The sequence below is a fragment of the Heliangelus exortis genome, chromosome 21, assembly GCF_036169615.1.
Source record: "Heliangelus exortis chromosome 21, bHelExo1.hap1, whole genome shotgun sequence".
NCBI classification, from domain to species: domain Eukaryota; kingdom Metazoa; phylum Chordata; class Aves; order Apodiformes; family Trochilidae; genus Heliangelus; species Heliangelus exortis.
In genome coordinates, this window is record NC_092442.1 from 7,627,139 (window position 1) to 7,645,151 (window position 18,013).

General features: G+C 50.0%; 2 protein-coding genes across 2 annotated transcripts in view; one reads left to right on the forward strand and one right to left on the reverse strand.

Moving 5' to 3' along the window:
• The window catches only part of SPATA22 (spermatogenesis associated 22), a 56,104-nt gene extending 49,232 nt beyond the window's left edge, over positions 1 to 6,872 (forward strand). Inside the window, exon 12 of the transcript XR_011730091.1 lies at positions 5,611 to 6,872. The gene's annotated coding sequence lies outside the window, so the exon portion shown is untranslated. The remainder of the gene's footprint in view (positions 1 to 5,610) is intronic.
• Positions 1 to 15,748, reverse strand: part of LHFPL7 (LHFPL tetraspan subfamily member 7) — a 59,117-nt gene extending 43,369 nt beyond the window's left edge. Inside the window, exons 1-2 of the mRNA XM_071765176.1 lie at positions 15,361 to 15,748; positions 6,829 to 6,967 (exon numbers count right to left, since the gene is read on the reverse strand). Coding sequence (XP_071621277.1) covers positions 6,829 to 6,967; positions 15,361 to 15,639 — 418 coding nt within the window. The 5' untranslated portion in view covers positions 15,640 to 15,748. The remainder of the gene's footprint in view (positions 1 to 6,828; positions 6,968 to 15,360) is intronic.
• Positions 15,749 to 18,013: the final 2,265 nt, after the last annotated feature.

Below are 18,013 nucleotides of genomic sequence, written 5' to 3' on the forward strand. Positions count from 1 at the left end.
TCCAGTGATAGCAGTGAAAGGATATTGCTTCTGTCATTGATGCCATTGGAAATGTATTGCCCCTCTCCAAGAAACCTATGAAAGGACATGGCTGGTTTACTCTCTAAATGAGGCTACTGAGAAACACACTGCTCCCAGCATTAGCCCAGACATGTTCCTGCTGCCCTGGTCCCTGCCTGAAGAGAGGGAAAGCCACCAAGTTACCAGGTTTGTGCCAAACAGCAAAACCACACCTGGAGAGAAAAAAAACCACCATAGTTTGAGAACGAAGCAGAAGAAAGGAAACTGTCCAAATGCCAGCTGGAAATGAATCCCTGGCTTCTCTCACCAAGGGTTCAGCTGCTGTACAGTGAAGTCAGGATCTGGCCCCTTCTCCTTCAGCAGCTCTGCACCTCATAAAATGAGCTGAAGCCCTGGGGAAAGCTGATCTACACTTAACCTGCAGCAGGGAGCCTGGCTGCCAGGAGAGCTGCCAGCCCCTCTCCCTCTTACTGCTAAGTTTAATGGTCTCGCTCTCTGCTGAAGATTTTAGGCTTTGAAAGTAAAATTAGGAAGTGGCTCTCAGAGCCAACAGATCTGTCACTCTCGTGTATGCACTGAAGTGAGCACAGAGTAATTTCTGTTTCAGCACAAGAGAAAATTTCCTCTGGTGAAAGGATGAAGTTGAGTGTTTGTGGTTCCACTTTCATGCCCGTCGATCTCTGGATCTGGCAAGTTCATTTTGCTCCCTTGCAACATCCTCCCGGTTGGAAGGTAGAAGGGAAAAAAGTCAATAGTTTTCAACAGGGGAATTCATCAGATTGTTAGACAGGCAGAGATTTGTGAAATTACACCACCTGGGCTTTGGTGCTGGTGCCCATCATCTCTGCAGGGTTCAGAAGGGTCCAAGCCCCAGAACACACCAGGATGGTGATGGCTTTTACTGAGCTGAATTTTAGAGCAAGCTGGCAAAGAATGCAGCAAATCATAGGATTTGCATCCATGTGAGTGAAAAAGACAAGAGCACGTGTAAGTTGGGTGTAAGCAACACTGTCACCAGAGCAAAACATCTCTCAGGCTGTGCTGCAACAGAGCCCCCTCTCCAGCACCCCAGCAGCCAGCTCCTACCATCAGATATTTATTAGTTGTGTCAGGAATTAGTGAGAGTTCACTGAGTGAATAATAATGTGCCAAAGGCAGTGTTTTGACTTTGCTAATGTAATTAAAGAAAGCAGGGGGGAAAGCCTTGCACGGGGGAAGGAACCAGGGCTTCCAGCTGTGTTGGCCACTGCCTATTGCAAGGACAAGATGTGAAATGTGGAAGGGAGAGGGTGGAGATGGCACTGAGGCCCTGAGCAGTGATGAGAATCACACAGTTGCTCCCAGCTATGATGGGAGTGATGCTCTTTCCAGAGAAAGGGGAAAACAGAAGAGCTGCCCTTGCCACTCAGGAGCTGGATCCATCTCCAGGTTCAGGTTTTATGCTGCTGTTTTTTGCTTTCATGCCTGATCACCTTTCATCAAGGCTTGGCTTTGCTTTATTTTTGTTGCTTCTCTTGCTTAGCCAAATTTTGCAGTTTTGAGGGACCTTTTGGGGATGGCTGGAAACAGCTTTATGGCAACCTTCTTTTTAATTCCACTCTTGGCAATTGAACACATCCAGCAATGTCACTGCATCAGGACTAAGCATGTTTTTCAAGACACTTCTGCCACGAGAGGAGGGACTGCATGGGCTCTACAATAAAAGCCAAGATGCTATTTTTAAAACAGAGATGGAGGAAGCTTTGGGTGATTTTAAATCAAATCACTGCCTGGACAACAGGGCACTGCTTCTTCCCTTGTCTCCACTGCTAAGTCTGCTCCATTTTTGTCTCCTCAGAGAGATGCTGCAGGGGCTGTGCTGTGGCACTGCCTGCACCCTGGGAGCAGTGGGCAGGTCCCCACTACCTGATGGCTCTTGCAATGTCCTCTGACATTGCTCTCTAGCATCTCTGACAGCTCCTGGTGCCACAAGGTCTTTAGGACTGGTAGTGATGGCAGCATGGAAGAGGAGACACTCAGAGGTCAGCAATTACCAGGCAGCCACGACCTCCCTATGTGCTGCCACCATGGAGATGCTAGCAAAGGCTGGAGCACCCAGGCAGCTTGGTTGTACATCCTCTTGCTGCTATTTTTATCTAAGGTCCTAATTCCACATTACCTGTATGTCACCAGGCTGATCAATACGAGTCTGAGCAATCAATACAGACGTGGATGACACTGCTGTTTGCCACTCAGAGCCTGCACAAGCTGGAAAAAACAGGGCACTATTGATCCCAAATGTGGGCTGAGAAGCAGAGCGGGGTGAGAGGCACAACAGGGGCAGGGACCACATGCTGCCTTCCAAAATAATGCTGTGACACAGGCCCTGGGACAGCATCCTGTCCAGGAACCTCTCTTTCTGTGCTTCCCCTCAGCATGTGCCAGCACCCTGAGGCTGAGACAGACCCCTCACCCCTCTCACAGCACTCCCAGGGAAATGGCACAGCCCATTCTAATCTGGGTTGCTCTTCAGTCCTTGGGATAGGATGCATTTAAAAGACTCATTCTGATCTGAAGAATTCTCCCTCTTTTTGTGTTCTTACCTGATGATCAGTGTCTTAAGTAATCACAGATTAATTCAAAAAGCACAAGGTGTCCTGCGTATCTTTGCTGCTTGACTAACCCAAAGCTGAGGCCACTTCTGTAATGTCACCATGCAGCTTCTGTCAGCAAGAGTGACCTTGGCTGCAGAATGCAATCAAACATTGCAAGAGGAAGCTCTTAGGACTACCACAAAATTTGGGATTAAATTGTGGCTGAGTAAGGGCACTGTGTAACTGGAGTTTCTGCCTGTCTTGCTGGAGTCTTACAACTGTTCTGACTCTGTCATAGTGATGCTGGGAAGTTACTCTTTGAAACAAAAAAAGAGCCTTAGAAAGGCACAGGTGGGTCAGGAGCATTTGTCCTCAGCACTGAGTTTGTCTTGAGCAGTGAGCTGATGGTGGTAGGATTAGACAGAGAGCAGCATGGGGTGAAAAAAAAACTCTCCCCCAAGGCTTCCCTGCCAAGGTGCAAAGCTCTGCAGCTCCTCCTGTCAGGACACTTGGCAGGCAGAGCTTGGAGATCAGGGGCAGGATCAGCAGCTGTGGGGTGGCTGGGGATGCATCCAGGTGCCAAAGCACCAATGGATCCACTTCCACTCACCAGCAAAGCATGAGTCCTTTGCCTGAAAAGCATGTGGTGAAAGCTTCCAAAAAGCGAGGTTTTTATTGAAGCTTTTAGGGCAGAAAAAGGAGCTGTGAGGGAGGCTGCTAGTCCCTGCTGTCTACAAAGACTTATTGCTTTTCCTCAGCAGCAGATTCCACTTTGGTGCCAGAGCACGGTCACCAGCAGCTTAATCCAACAGCAGAGCCATAATCCCTTAGTTCCAAAAGCCCCGAAAGCAGAAAACTGCCCAGATTTGCTGCTCAATGGGATTTTCTCAGCCTCAGCTCAAATCTCAGTTTCCACCCACAGCAAACCTCATTCCCCTGGAAAGGCCATTCCCATGGGAGCACAGATGCTCTTGGGCCAGGGAGCAGACATGGTCCATGCTGGAAACCTGGGGGAGGCTACTTTGGCTCTTGGCACCCCTTGCTTTCAGGACACTTCCCTGGTGTGGTGGCACTGCTGGGGACTGCGTGACAGTTCAGAGCAGGGCTTCAGGGCTCCCCAGGGTATCAGTGCCAGTGGGGGATGCCAGTGCCTGAGACACTGTGGTGGCCCTGCACTCCTTCCAGCAGCTTTGCCACTTGCAGTCACTTGAAAACTGGTCTGAGAGCTTTGCAGACATGAACTATAATGTCCAGCTATAAACCCCAGCTCCCTGGCACAGCACCTGGAAGCCACCAGAGAGGTTTTACAGGCACAGCTAGCCCTGGAGAACATCCCTTGCCTTTCCCTTACATCTTTGGATGGTAGGACATATTTCTGTCTGGAATCACCTATTTTTCAAATGCCAGCAAAGTGACTTTTGCTGAAAAATGACTGTGGGAGGATTTCAGCTGTGCACCATTTGTACTCCCCCTCTCTGGGGTTAGCCCCAGGGCCCCTCTTGATCAGCAGCAAGGGGCTGCAGCTGGGGGTCAGGGCTCACCCCACTGACCACACATAAATTGGCCCAGTTTGGCTACCCCAGCTGGCATAGCAGCACCTCCAGGGAGGCTGAGGAGGAGGTAGGGGAGCAGAAATTTGTTTTTTGTGAGCTAGCACTCTGTTTAAGGAGTGAGTTCCATCTAATCTCTCAGGGATAGCTTTGGCTTTGCTGGTAGGGTGTGAGAACTGAGTACATCTTCTGTCTTTTCTCCTTCCTCCTTTCCCTGTTGTGCTGCTGCTCATTTACTCTTTCATTAGGGATCATCCTCTTGTAATTTGTGGGAATATGTTGGCTTTTTTTCTAAGGGGTGGATGCCAGGCATCAGAAATCATGTGTTCAACGTATGGTGGCAATTAGCCCAGCTCTGAACCCTGATGGCACGTCTGTGTCTGCAATTAATGCTCTGCTTTCTCTGCTTGAGGTTTTTATCTTCCTTCCTTCTGGGGCTGGAAAAGACATAACATGGTTCTCTCTCAAAAAAAAAAAAAAGCCAGGAAAATGTTAAAGACAAAGCTGGAACCTGACTGCCCCTTGCTGTGGGGCTGCTCTCAGGACTGGGTCTTGTTTTGTTCAGCTTGGCCTCTGCACCTGGATTTATGTGAGTGTGGCTGAGGGCATCTCCTGATACGGTGCAGAGCCTGTGGGGACTGATCCTGGCCCTGCCAGTGCCTCTGCTCATCCACTTTATGGCATTTTTCATGCTTCTGGCTGGCTGCATCTGGGTCTTTATTGGGAAATTAAATTGCCTGATTTAATGTTTTTTAGTATTAAGCTTATTTACTCGTGCCTTTGCTGTTTTGCAAAATACCTTGAGTTATTTTTTTGTGGGATGGGAAAAATGGGAATAAAGATTTGATAATTTTTTTTTTAATGGATTTGGGAGAATTGTGGCTCCCTTTTCCCTCCCACTGTCCCTGCTTTTGTAGGGGTCCCCCTGGCAGACCTGTCCTCCCCTCCATTAGAAAACTCTTCAGAACCCCACAGGTTTGCTCTGCTTTCCTTATCCTACCTTGGAAATTAACCTACCCTAATCCCCCTGCTTTTCTCCATGAGATATGATTTTTGAAGAGGAGTTTTGCTGTCACCCAGCTGCTTACTGAGCTGCAGCTGATGTCTAATTAAGAGCTTTCTCATATTGGGGGGGGGGGGGGAACAGGGAGAAGAATTGGAGGGGGGAAGGCAGCGTTTCAGAATACAAATACATTAAACCATTTAATTCTGTTGACTCAGGGCTGCCTCGCTCTGAATGGGAATTAATCCACAGTGAACCAAAATTAAAAAGTGCAATACAAAATGCTTAGCAAGGCAGCACCAGGGTTTAAAGCAACTCATTAGCTTGCTCAAACCTCCCCAGTAAATTTTCATTTGTCAATAACGCTTAGAGCCTACAGCTTATTTACAGCCTGTTCAATATTACCAAAGCCCCTCAGAGTGCCTCATTTGTATTTATCTGTCACTCTCTGTTTCCTTTCCAGGGACTCCTCCTAAGCCCCCACGTCCCACCCGCTTGTGTCTGGCTCAAGGTGGGGATGTGCCACCCTCTTGAGCAAAGGTAATGCAGGGTTACCCTTTCCATCCCACCACCCTGAGCCACCTCATGATGACCCTCAGCATGCCCAGACTGGTGCTGAGGCAGGCTGGCTCCAGGCTTCTCTCCTGCACCCAAAGGACCTGTTGGCCTCAGCCCCCATCCAACAGAGATGGGTGAGTGGAATGCCCAGCTCATGGCCTCCAAGGGGTGCAGTGGTCACCAGTGAGGGGACACAAGCAGCTGCCTGTGCCCACCCACAGCCTGGCTGAGCTGCAGCTCCATCTGTTCCCAAATCGGCTCCCGCAGGATGAGCCCTGGCAAGCAGAGCACATAACAGGATTTCCCCCAAAAGCTGCTTGAATGCTGTTGGACAGATAATGAAGCCTGGCTGGCCCCAAGGATTTCTTCAAGGAAAGGAGTTTATTCTCGGGCACAAACATGACTGAGTGGTTTAATCTCCTGTTCCTGGCACACGTCCAGTTGGGGTTGTGTAGTCCAACACTTCAGCTCCTGGAGATGTGGCTCCCTGCAGTGGAGACTGGTCTTGGGTGGGGTTTGTACCCTTCCAGGGAGCACAAGATGGGGACAGATCTTCCCCAGCTGCCTGCATCCTCACCTTTGCTTTAGCACTTCTCCAAGGCAGAAGTGTAAGCAATTGGAATGCAATACAGCAAATGCAGCATCAAGAGGGCTGCAGAGGGACAGGGTGGGCAACAGACTGACTTTGGGTGTAAAAATCTCAGGGAGGGAAATCCCTCCACAGGTTTAAAGGCAAAGATGGCCTGAATGAGACTGCAAACTTCACAGGAGACTTCTACTAGAGCCCAGGAGGGGTGGCAGACCCTGCCAGCATGCAGCTGGGTCTCCACCACTCACCCTGGCTCTGTGTCCTCCATGATCATGAGTGGGACCTGGAGCCCAGGCTCTCTGCCACAGACCTACAGATCTGTGCAGTGGGGATTTTCAATAGGTTGTCTGAGGATGGATGCAGGAGGAGATTGCTGAACTGCAAGGTGACTTGCATTTCTCCCACCACTACTTAGGGTTTGGAAGCACCTCTTGATGCTGAGATTCAGGAGGCTGTAGGTGGCCAAGCAACACCTCAGGTGGGGGGAAAGAGCCCCATCCTTCCACCCCAAAGAGCAAAGTCCCCATCACTTGCCTGCTGCTGTCTGCATGTAGCCAGCCAGGGTGCAGACTCTCCTCTCACAGGCTCCACCAGGCAGCAGGACAGCAACGATGGCCAGCAGGGAGCTGAGGGCCAGCAGGGCACAGCCACCTGCACACAGCACAGCACTGGTCTGGAAGGACAAGCAGAGATGTCAGTGAGGTGAGCCCCCTGCTACACCTCCCCGTAAATTCCCCCTCCTGAAGTGACAAGTGGGGGGCCCATCATGAGTGGTTTCTCCCACTCTTTCCTTTCCACCTTCTGTTGAAATTCACCTTTCAGTCTTGAGCCCCTCAGTTCACCTGCCCCCTAGGTGGTCCCAGGAGTTATTAGAATTCAGGCTGTGGTGATAATAGCAGATGTCTTACACGCATGAAGGGCTGTGTCACCAACACGAGTGCCATTAGATACCTGCAATGTGTGTCAGTGTCTCCACTGAGAGCTGAAATTCATCTCATGATGGTGCCCACCCCTGCCAGCTGGGCAATTAGGAGGTATTTTGTCTGATGCTCCACGGTGAGGAACCTGCTGCTGCAGAGGTTTCATGGCTCCCAGCCCACCTCACCTCCTGCAGCATCTCTGGCTTTAATTTACCCTCTTTTGCAACAAAACTGGGTCAATTAGGACTGTTATCCAAACCCAGGTCACACTTTGGGATGGTGCTTTGGGGTGCCAGAAGTACTTATTTCTGGCAATAAGAACCAAACTGCATTAGCATCTAAAAGTGGGAAAAGCATTGATTTACAGCAAAAATAGCTTGCTGTTTGGTATGGGCACCTGATTGCTGCTCTGTTGCTCTGCCTGTCCCCATTGCAAGTGACATTTCCACCTCTGCTAAGGGGGTGGCACTGACAGCAAGATGGTCCCTGTGGCAGCAGGGACCCGATGTGACAAGGGGCAGCAAGGGAACCCATGGTGGGTGCCTCCTTCCCCAGCACCCAGCTCATGGCAGCCTTTGAACAGCACCAGGGCATCTCAGTCCCAGCATGGCAGCAGCCACCTCAAGTCCTGGCAAATTCCACACAACTGCTCCTGGTTTTGGTGAGTCACCCTGCAGTAACGCTGACTTCTTGGCTCCCTGAAGCAGTGCAGCTGTAAGACAGGTCTTGTCCCCCTTTTCCTAATGCTCCTCATTTTCATAACCTGTGCAGGAGCTGCCTGAAGGAACCTGGGTCTGATATCCACCCACCCTTGGCCATCCCTCCCATCCTGCTGAGACATTCTGCTTAGAAATTTAAATTTTATTTTTTTTTTACTTCTTTCCCTATATTTGAGCTTTTGGGCAACCATGGTTATAAACCAAATACAAGCCCAGGAGAGTATGGGCAGCACCCTGACACCCTGGTGTGAGTGTTTCCCCCACTGCTATGCAGTGATTAAAAATCAGCATCTTATTTGTAGCCTATTTATACTCCACACAAGCAATGCAAATGCTGTCCCAGAAATAAATTAATTCCTGACATGCAAGGTGAAAGGCACAGCAGTGCAAACCACTACTGAGAGAAACTGAGAGGCTGTTTTGGGAGGGACTGTGGCAGCAGAGAGGTATCTGGTTCTCTGGTGTCTTCCACCCCACCAAGACCCAAAGAGACAAGGGCTGCTTCAGGGCAAAAGAGATGGGGTTGGGACTACCCTGGCAGAAACTGGCCCCTTATCCCTTCTGTACCCCAGAAGTGATCAATGATATTTGGGGTGGGATGGGTGACCCCATTGCACAGACACCCTCCAGGCACAGGGTGCTGCAGAGAGAGAGCAGACACAGCCCCACTCCTCACTGTTACCGGGGCAGCAGCATGGGGAGGAAATAGGAATTCATAAAGAGAAAAAAAAGATGACTCTGCCTGCTGCCCGAGTTTCACCTTCCACCCAGCAACTTGCAAACCATCCTCCTTTGCAAGGATCATCAATTATTTAGAGCAATGAATTTTTCAGCAGAAAGGGGTCTTGTGGAGCAGGCTTGTTCCTCTCCCATGTGAAGCATATTATTTTTAATGATCTAGGTTCATCTTAATTATGGTAGGGCAAATCCCCCTAAAAACTCACAGCTTCTGCTGGAAACAACCTATGACTAACAACCTAATCCCTGCAGGAAAGTGCAAAGGTGTTTTTCAGGACACAACCTGCTGCAAGACCCTGGTTCTTATATTATGCTGGTAAGGAATGACCAGAGCTGCTTGAACAAAATTTGTGAATTTCTTCCCTTTAAGCTGTTGGCATTACCTGCCAAAACATTGGATATGTTCCTGTAAAACTGACATTTTGCTGTTGTCTTAATTTTTCCAGGACCTTGGCCAGGAATTAAAAACAAGGTGGAATAGCACCTGCAGGTCAGACAGCCACTTCTGAAGAAAAAGAATGAGCCTTAAGTTTGAAGAAGTCCATGGAACAAAGGTACCAAACAGCAGCAGTTAAGCCTTCTCCTTCCTATTGTGCAGCACCTCCCTCTGTCCTCCCTGCTTGTGCCTGTTGCATCTTGAGTGGAAAGGAGAGGATGCAGGAAACAGGATAAAAATTCAGAAACTCAAAAATAGGGAGTGGGGGGGAAAATGAATGGGCTGCATTGAGGCTTTCTGTGAGAGCCCACCCAGCTCAGGCAAGAGCAGGGAACAGCCCATTGATCCCAGCTCCCACTGCAAACCTGGCCAGGGAGAAGCAGGACCTCGCTGCCTCCTGGGCTGCCTCTCCCTGGGCACTGCAGACCCTCACCCACACCAAGGAGACCCCCCAGGAGCCCAACAGCCCGGGGCTGCCTCTACCATGCTGGGAAAAGACAAAAAAACACATCAGATTTTCTGCTCCCAGTCCCAGGGAGATTAATTGTTTATCCCCAAACAAATTAATAGTCCCCTGGTGGGACTAAATATGCCTTGATGTAGCGTAATAAATTCTGATTAGCAACAATCCCCTGCCCATTATTTTAATATTTTACGGGTCTGACACGTGCCATGGCTCTGCCATTCACTAAGCAATAAATAAATCTGAAGATGCTTTTTCACTCACACCCAAAAAAACCTCAAACCAAAATTAAAATGTCACAAAATTACCACCCTGGGGAGAATCACTAGTGATTTTTTTTTTTAAATTTAATTTATCTTTTAAAGACAGAATCTGTTCTCTTTACAGTTTAAAGTGGAAAAGGTAAAAGGAGTAAAAAGAATGGTCCAGTGATGTAGTGCTGAGAACCAGTCTCAGGTGTTTGGCTTGGCAGAGATAAACCAAATTGGCAAAATTCCTGCTATCATGTCCTGTGTGCTGGGTCACACCATGATGCACATTAGTTTATTAATACAACTTAATAGTTAGAACCTGACCACCCCTGATGGGCACTGTGGTACCTGGAGCACTGGGCTGCAGGCAAGGTTACAGACTGCTTGTGTGTTTAAGCATCTTTGCACGTGTGGTCAGAGAATAAATACTGTAAATAATTAGGAAATAAAGCCACAGGCTGAGAGAGAGTGAAGGTTGTGGCATGTCTGGGCTTGAGTCAGAAACTGTTTCAGAAACCCTGAATGAGCTGGGGAAAAACTGGCTGTAAAATCAAATGTAAGAGAAAAGGGGGCAACATTAATCAAAAAAATGTCTTTTTTTGCATGCAGTCCCTTCCCATCAGAGCTCTGTGATAAAATATTCATTCAGAGTCAATGTTCTGAGGTTAAAGAGGATAGTGCTGTACCTGGAGAGGCAGAAACCAAAGGGACACCAGGGTTTTTAACCTTCTTAAAAAAGCAAATCAGCACTTGATGGAGGTGCTGAGTGGGGATCTGGGGTTTGGGATTTGCAGCAGTGCTGGCAGGGACCTGGGAGGCCACACCAGAGGCTGCTGCTGGGAAAGTGATGCAGATGTTGGCAGCTGGGTCTGGCTCTGCTGCATGGCTCAAGATGCTGCTGCCCAGGCTCCTGGTAGAGGAGCAGTGGTCACCACTGCCTGTGGGAGGGCAGGTAAAGAGGGCTGGAAAGGGTCAGTGCCAATACAGTGGTGTCTTTCACCCACACCACACTGGGCAAGACTGCCCTGCACCCAAAACAGCAGTGCCTTCTCCTCGTGAAGGCACAAGAGATCTGGGTGAAAACCAGGAACATCCACCTGGCTGTGCTGCAGCATGCACAGAAGTTACTTCTCCCCAGCCCAAATTTAGCTGCTCATGCACAAAATTCTGCAACAACTTCCCCACCCCCAGCACAGCTCGGCCAGTCCTGCCCTTCCAGGTGAATTTCCCACTTTCAAGCTAAGCAGCTAATTCAAAATAAACACCAAAGGGGTTAATGCTAAAACTGATTCAAGGGGAAAAAAAAAAAGCAAAAAACAAAAAACTTTTTTTTTTAATTAGGGAGAAAATAAGAGACAGATAATGTCTGATGAACGGCTGCATGTCTTCCAGTGCCATTGCATCTGGGACACTGGAAAGCAGTTCCTAATGACACTGCTTTATCTAAGAGGATGATGGATAGTGGTGAAAGAGGGAAAAAAAAAAAAAAAAAAGGGGAAAAAGTAAGACATTAGCACATCAATGGTGTGCCTGTGACCTCCATCAAGAGATGTGAACCAACTTAATTAAATTTTAATTAGGCAGCAAGCAGTGCACTGTGGCTGGGTACCAGATCAGACCTTTTTACCCACACTGTTGTTATCCTTCCTTGGAATAAGCCCTTTCCTGGCACTGGCAGCAAAGCTGGGCTCATCATCCTGGGCCAGGGAACACCCTGCAGGTCACAGAGATCTTCCATCTGGCTTTTTCTTACAAAGCCAGTGTAGAGAAGCCCCAAGGGAGTGGGACTTGTACCTTCAGGAGGATGGAGAGGATGTCCCATCATCAGAACCCCTGAGCTAGGCTCTGCTCTGGGCCCTACAAAGGGGAAATGCAACATTCAGCCCAAAATATGTCTGATGGATGCAGGTGATGCTCTTCCCAAGGCACAGGGTTGAGGATTCTCTGTTTTTCCTGCAGGTTTGTAGACAGACAACCCAGCATGGGAACAGGGCTGCTCACAGCTCTGCAGATCTGACCTCAATGGGCAAACCACACATTACATAAGGAATCCAGTGCTGAACTGACACCAAGAGAAACCAGCAATGAAGGTTTATGAAACCTTTCAGCTCTTCCTAATAAGAGGGTAAGCAAGTTTACTGTGCATTTTCACTAGGCTGACCCACCCAGAGAACTCCTGGGGCCATGCAAAGCCTTCCTCCCTGTCCTGAGTGGGTCTTTTTGTGCTCTGCTCCAGCAGGGCATCACTGTCTAGAGAGGCAAGTGATCCATGTGGTTTTAACCTGAACACCAGGGGCTGATCAGCTTCTTTGTTATTTTAGATTACATGCTTGGCAAAGCCTGAAAATAATTGCAGACTATCTAGAAAAATAAAAATAGACATTTGAAATGAAGCAGCACAAGCTTCTGAAGTGTGCATTGAGACAGGGACCCGTGAGCCAAATGCTCCCACTGAAAGAGAAGATAATTCAGTTCAGGATAAAGCACTATTTTGCATACACACACACAAAAAAAGTGGGGAGATGAGATGAAGCACCCCAGAGCTCAGAAGCTCACCCGTTTTTCCCAGCTCTACCAGTTGGCCTCCCTAGAGCAATCTCATCTCCTCACAGGGCTGTGCCCCTTGGGATGTTCCTCTCCAACCCTCAGGGCTCCAGATCCTCTCACAATGGATCCTTCTTTCATCAATCATCCATGTAAGGGACCTGCTTAGAAATCGGCTGTGGCCCCTGGGTAATATCCCCATCATCAACCTCTCTCCACACCTGGTTCCAACCAGACCCTCTCCTGCTCCCACCAGCTCCTGCAAGGTCTCAGCCTGCAGGAGACATCCTGGCCACAATGTCTTCAGGCATATTTTCAGGATATTTTATTATATTGCACCTCATCAAATCACCATCATGATGCTGAGCACGGTGCAAAGTCTCAGCAGCCTGAGCACTGACAGGGTTAATTTAAAGGTACCCATGATATTAGAGAGCTGCAAAGTAATTATGAAAGGAAGCAGAAAAAAGGCAGCAGCTCTAAGCAGACATGAAGGCCCTCTTAAGAGAAGAAAGGCATGTTAATTAACCTCTAGACATGATTCAAAGCATCATTTGTAGCATGATTAACATAATCCCCCAAGTGCAAACACACAACTGGCATTAAAGACCATTTGCAGGGCTGAATGCTCCCCCACCCCTTCGTCAAATCAGCGCATTTGAACAGGGAAACATTCGAAACGTGGTGAGCATGCACGTTTCAGGAAACACAAAGAACAACGGTCTCCAGGGATGGACATCCTGGCTGCAGGCTGCTCCCACCCCTGGGGAGCTGCAGGTGGGCACCCTCCCCCAGATGTGCTCTCAGCATCCCCCCAGATGTTTCACCAGCTTGAGGCTAGAAGAGCTGAGTCCCACATTGGCCTTTGCTTCCCTTGCCACCTCCTTCTTTGCTTCATCCCCTTCTCCTCAGTCTCTGCCACCAAAACTGGTGGCTGTTTCCCAAAGCTCTTAGACTCCCTTCCTCATTTGAAGAAGGAGCTGCCCACAGGAGTGCTTGAAAGGTTGGAAATGAATGTCACAAGTTCTGAAAGCAAAGAAAAAAGAGCCACAGTGTCCCCATCTTTCCAAAAAGGAGTAATTTCCTCCTTGAACTTGTCGACGGGGCTCACAGCACTCAGCTCCTGAGCACTGAAGTGTGCAGGTCCCAGCGCTGCTCATGCAAGAAAACCAAAGCTGTTGCCTGGCTTAGCAAAGCTGTCAGGGATGTTTTGTTACATTCCACCCCACCAAAGAACTACCACAACAGGTATTCTCAGCCTCATTGTGGCAAAAAGCTGCTACAAGGGGCACTTTTCTCCTGAATGAAACTGTGCTGTTTGTTGTTCATTAATTATTTGTGTGGTATTAATAAAGGAGACAAGGATGGGTCACCAAAATCTCCTGCAAACTCCACTCAGGACCATGATATTATCAGTCACTACCACAACCCAGGCTTGGGAGCTCAGAGGCTTTGCATTACACTGTATTTTGGATCTGAAGTGTTTTCAGAGGCTGAGGCTGTGCAGAGCTGATGCTTGTTTAAATGAGTCACTGCTGAGCTTCATTCTTATCTTTAAAGTTTGTTATTATTTGGAAGTGTTTATCAGAATCACTTTTGCAAAAACGACTGAACAAAAGCCAATCTAGGGAAACAATGGCATTTTTGCACGTTTTTGTATAAATAGGAAGGATTTTACACAGCCGGTTCTTTTCTTTGCAATTCACAATATTTGTCTTTAATGACAATTTTAGGGACCATGGTGGGACTGAAGCCATCACACGCAGACCTGGCATCCTGGAAGAGATAACAGTGCAGCAGGCTGAGAAATCCATCTCCTGACACTCCCTGTGCTGGGCACAGCCACGACCTCTCAGGGATTTAGCACTTGGATTGGGATTGTGCTACGGAGTGACCCCCAGCAAATCACAGCTCACATGTTCTGAGCAGCAGCAGTGAAATCACACTCACAACTTCAGGGTAAGAAGCTAAGGATAAAGGGAAATGAGGGAAGGATGATAAGCAGGGGCAAGAGGGTGGTGGGATGCCAGAGCCAGGCTTTGTGTGATCTCCACACACCCAGAGGGGACAGGCAGCTCTTTGTCACACAGGGACACCACAGCAAGCCCAGGCCCCACAGGGCAAGGGAGACCTCATCCTCCTTCCTCCCAAGCCCTGGCAAAGGACATCAGCCTGGGTTGTCTTGGAATAGCCACAGTCCCCATGTCCAGTGTTGATTTCTTCATTGCATGTCCCAGCAGCTTCAGCCACCTCTCTGCTCTCCCACTCAGCCAGCAAGTGCTGTTCCCTGCTCTGCCAGGAACACCAAACCTCTCCTGTTTCTCCCCTGACTCCCAGGAGCTCACCCAGGTGGGTCCCAGGAGGGACATGAGGCCCCAGTGTGAGGCACAGGGTGGCTGGGACACACCAGTGGCATTGCCATGGCCAGGATGTGCACCAGGGGCACACTCAGGCTGTGCTGAGCACCACACCAGCACGAAGGTTCCCATGGAGCACCCCAAGTATGGCTGAGCACCCCAAAGAGGGATTGTGGCTCCACAGGGACTACAGGACATGTAGGGGTGCTGAGGGGTGGGACACCAGGGATGCTCGGGGGCAAGATGAGGGATACAGGAGATGCCCGGGATGCTCAGGGCAGGACAGGGATGCTGGAGCAGGTCTAGGAGAGAGGATGAAAGGGCAGTGAGGAACATGGGTCAGAACAGGGGAGGCTGGGGTGATCCCAGGGGGATTTCAGGAGAGTGCAGAGCACAGAGAGGTGCTGGAGAGGCTGGGGCACGTCTGGGGGGATGCCGGGAGGTGATGGGGGGACACGGGGGAGCCCAAGGCAGGCAGGAGGAATGCCGGGGAGGTGATGGGAGATGCCGGCAAAGCAGAAGGGCAAGGGGGGATGTCGGGGAGCCCAGGATGGAGAGGGGCGATGCTGGGAAGGTGATGGGGGATGCCGGGGAGCCGGAGGTAGGCGGGAAGGGGGTCGCGGGGGGGAGGCACTCACCTGCCAGGAACCGGAGGGGATGTCTCCGAAGCCGCCGGGACCGGCGGAGCCGTGGCAGCCGCGGGGGGGTCCGGCGCAGCGCCAGAGCAAGCCGAACCCACCGGCGGTACGGCCGGGCGGCAGCAGCCAGGCCGGGGAGAGGAAGGCGGCGACGCAGGCGGCCAAGAGGCCGGCGGAGAGCAGCGCCCAGAAGCAGCCGACGCCGCTGCACATGGTTCGCCGGCGGGGCAGGGAACCCGCGCCCCGCGCCGCCCCCACCGGCACCGGCACCGACAGCATCGGCGGCGCGGGGCGGCCGGCGGGGCCGGGCGCGGGGCCGGCAGCGCTGCCCGCGCCCCCTGCGCGCTGCTTGCGCGCTGCCTGCGCGCCGCCTTCCCCCCCCTCCCCGCGCTGCTTGCGCGCCGCCCCCCCCCCCTCCCCGCGGGGCGCGGCTGAGTCCGGGAGCGGTTGCGACACCCGCGGCCGGGGGGGATGTGAGTCCCCGAGGAGGGGGCGGAACGGGTCCCCCCTCACCTGCGCACACGTTTTGGGGCTTTTGTGCCGTTTTCCCTGCCCGGCTTCTGAAAAGTCATTTTATTCCAGCCGGTATTCCGTTACCCGCAATACCGTGTGTGCCATCCCACCCCCGTGCCCGCAGACGGGAATGCTGCGGGCATTGACACGCGCAGGGGCTGCGGGGAATCTCTCGCAGCCCGGTTGTCACTGCGGGGGGATTTTAAATCGTCTGCAATGTGTATAATATCAAGTACATTAATTTTATCCTTTAATCCTGTAGGTTTCTCCAAAGGTGGGGTGCAGAGCCAGGCTGAAAGGCTGCCGGGGAATTTGGGCTTATTTTAGGTATAAAAGCTGCGCCTCCCAGTGATGATGGATTTTTAGAACAGTCATTCTGAAACTTCACGAACCAGCCAAGATTTATTCCTGCTAAACCTCCCTGTCTCTTTGCAGCGTGAATTGCTATTTCATGCTCTCAGATCTTAGAAGGATTTCTGCATCTCCAGAAGCTCGGCTGCCCCTCCGAGATGCACCCACATCTAAAGGGCAAATCCTTTTCTAAATAGAGCGAAAAGTAGATTGATTCTTCCCTACCGTCCTCAGGCAGGTTTCAGGCACTTATTGCCTCGTATTGCTGAAACAGAGCTAAAGGTATTGGTCTGCTTTTTGGTCCAAAAAACCCCCTCTTTTCCCCCATCCCCGGGGTGCGTTGGTCGGTGTTTTAATCACAGCCCTCGCAGAGGGATGGCTGAGACTGCCGGAGCGGGATTTTCCTGCCGAAATCCATGCTCAGAAGCCGGGGGCTTGGCACCCTCTCCTGGTGTGTGCCCAGACTGCTGGTGGGCAGGAGCGGGGCAGCTGGGGAGGCTGAAAGGGACAGGGGGCAAAGAAATCATTTGCACTTAGCTGAATTGCAAAATAGCTGAATTCATGGCCAAGTGTGAGGTGTGGCTTTTCCTTGCATTTCAACATGTTGTGCGTTCTTCTTGCTCTGTAATTTCTAGGAAAGTTTTGGAGGAATACAATGACAGTCTTGTGCCACATTTCTTGTCCTCTTTGAGGTGTTTAGAAAAACAAAAAGGAAAAAACCAAATCATATCTGGAGAATCACAGAAAATGGTTTGAAAGTAGTCTTTTCATTAGCTTGTTTTTATTCAAATATTTATGACACCGTAAATGGCCCAGAATTTGGGAAAACCTGTGAGCTGGAGAAAGGTCATCTGAGGTGAGTCACCCAATGCTGGCAATACCACCCGGGCAGACTTGAGGTCGGAACAATCTGGTTTATTTTCAGTAAAACATAATTCCAGGGCGTCAGGAAAGCTCTGCAGACGAATCCGTGAGGAACAGCTTGCAGCAGGGTCAGGACTGGGAAAAGCTGCAGAAACTCTTGGGATGATTTTTCTCTTTCCCATGTCTGTGCTCAGTGCTCCTTCCCCAGAGCTCAGCTGCCCAGGTTGCCAGCAGCAGGTCACTGATGCAGCTCCCTCTGCTGGGAGCAAAGCTTTTTGCTTCCCCCCCATTTTGTTCTGTTTTACACTTCAAGGTTCACATTTTTACCCATCCGTTCACCCACTAAGAGTCAGAGGCAAACCCCTCACCCCTTATTTGTGCCCAACTGCCAGGCACAGAAAAACAAACCTTGGGCATGTGCTCAGTGGAAGGAGACAAGGAGGGACTGCAACATTTCAATATAATCAGCTAATTTTTTGCCTGGCTGGGATATGGGATAATTCCCTTTGAAATCCTCAGCACAGCTGAGAAAGCTGGTACCAACCCTCCTGTTCCCATTAAAGCTAATGGACTGAGGTCAGCCACATCCACATTTGCAATGAATTTTATGTGTGTGTGCAGCCACTTGTTTTCCCATTAAAAAAAAAAAAAAAAAAAAAAAAAAAAAAAAAAAAAAAAAAAAAAGTAAAACTACAAGTCTGTAATGGAAGTTGCTGTGATGGCAGATTCAGAGCACCCCTACTGTAATGGCATCAGTTTTACAGCTTCTCTAGCATCCTGCTGTGCACCATCATGTGTATGTGCTGCATCTTTCCCACTCTCCTCAGCAGTAATTTTTGGATTCTTAGTGATTAGTAGTTGTATTGCTTATTCTGCAAGTTCATCTATGACATACAACGATTTGTTTGAAATAATATTCTAAAAT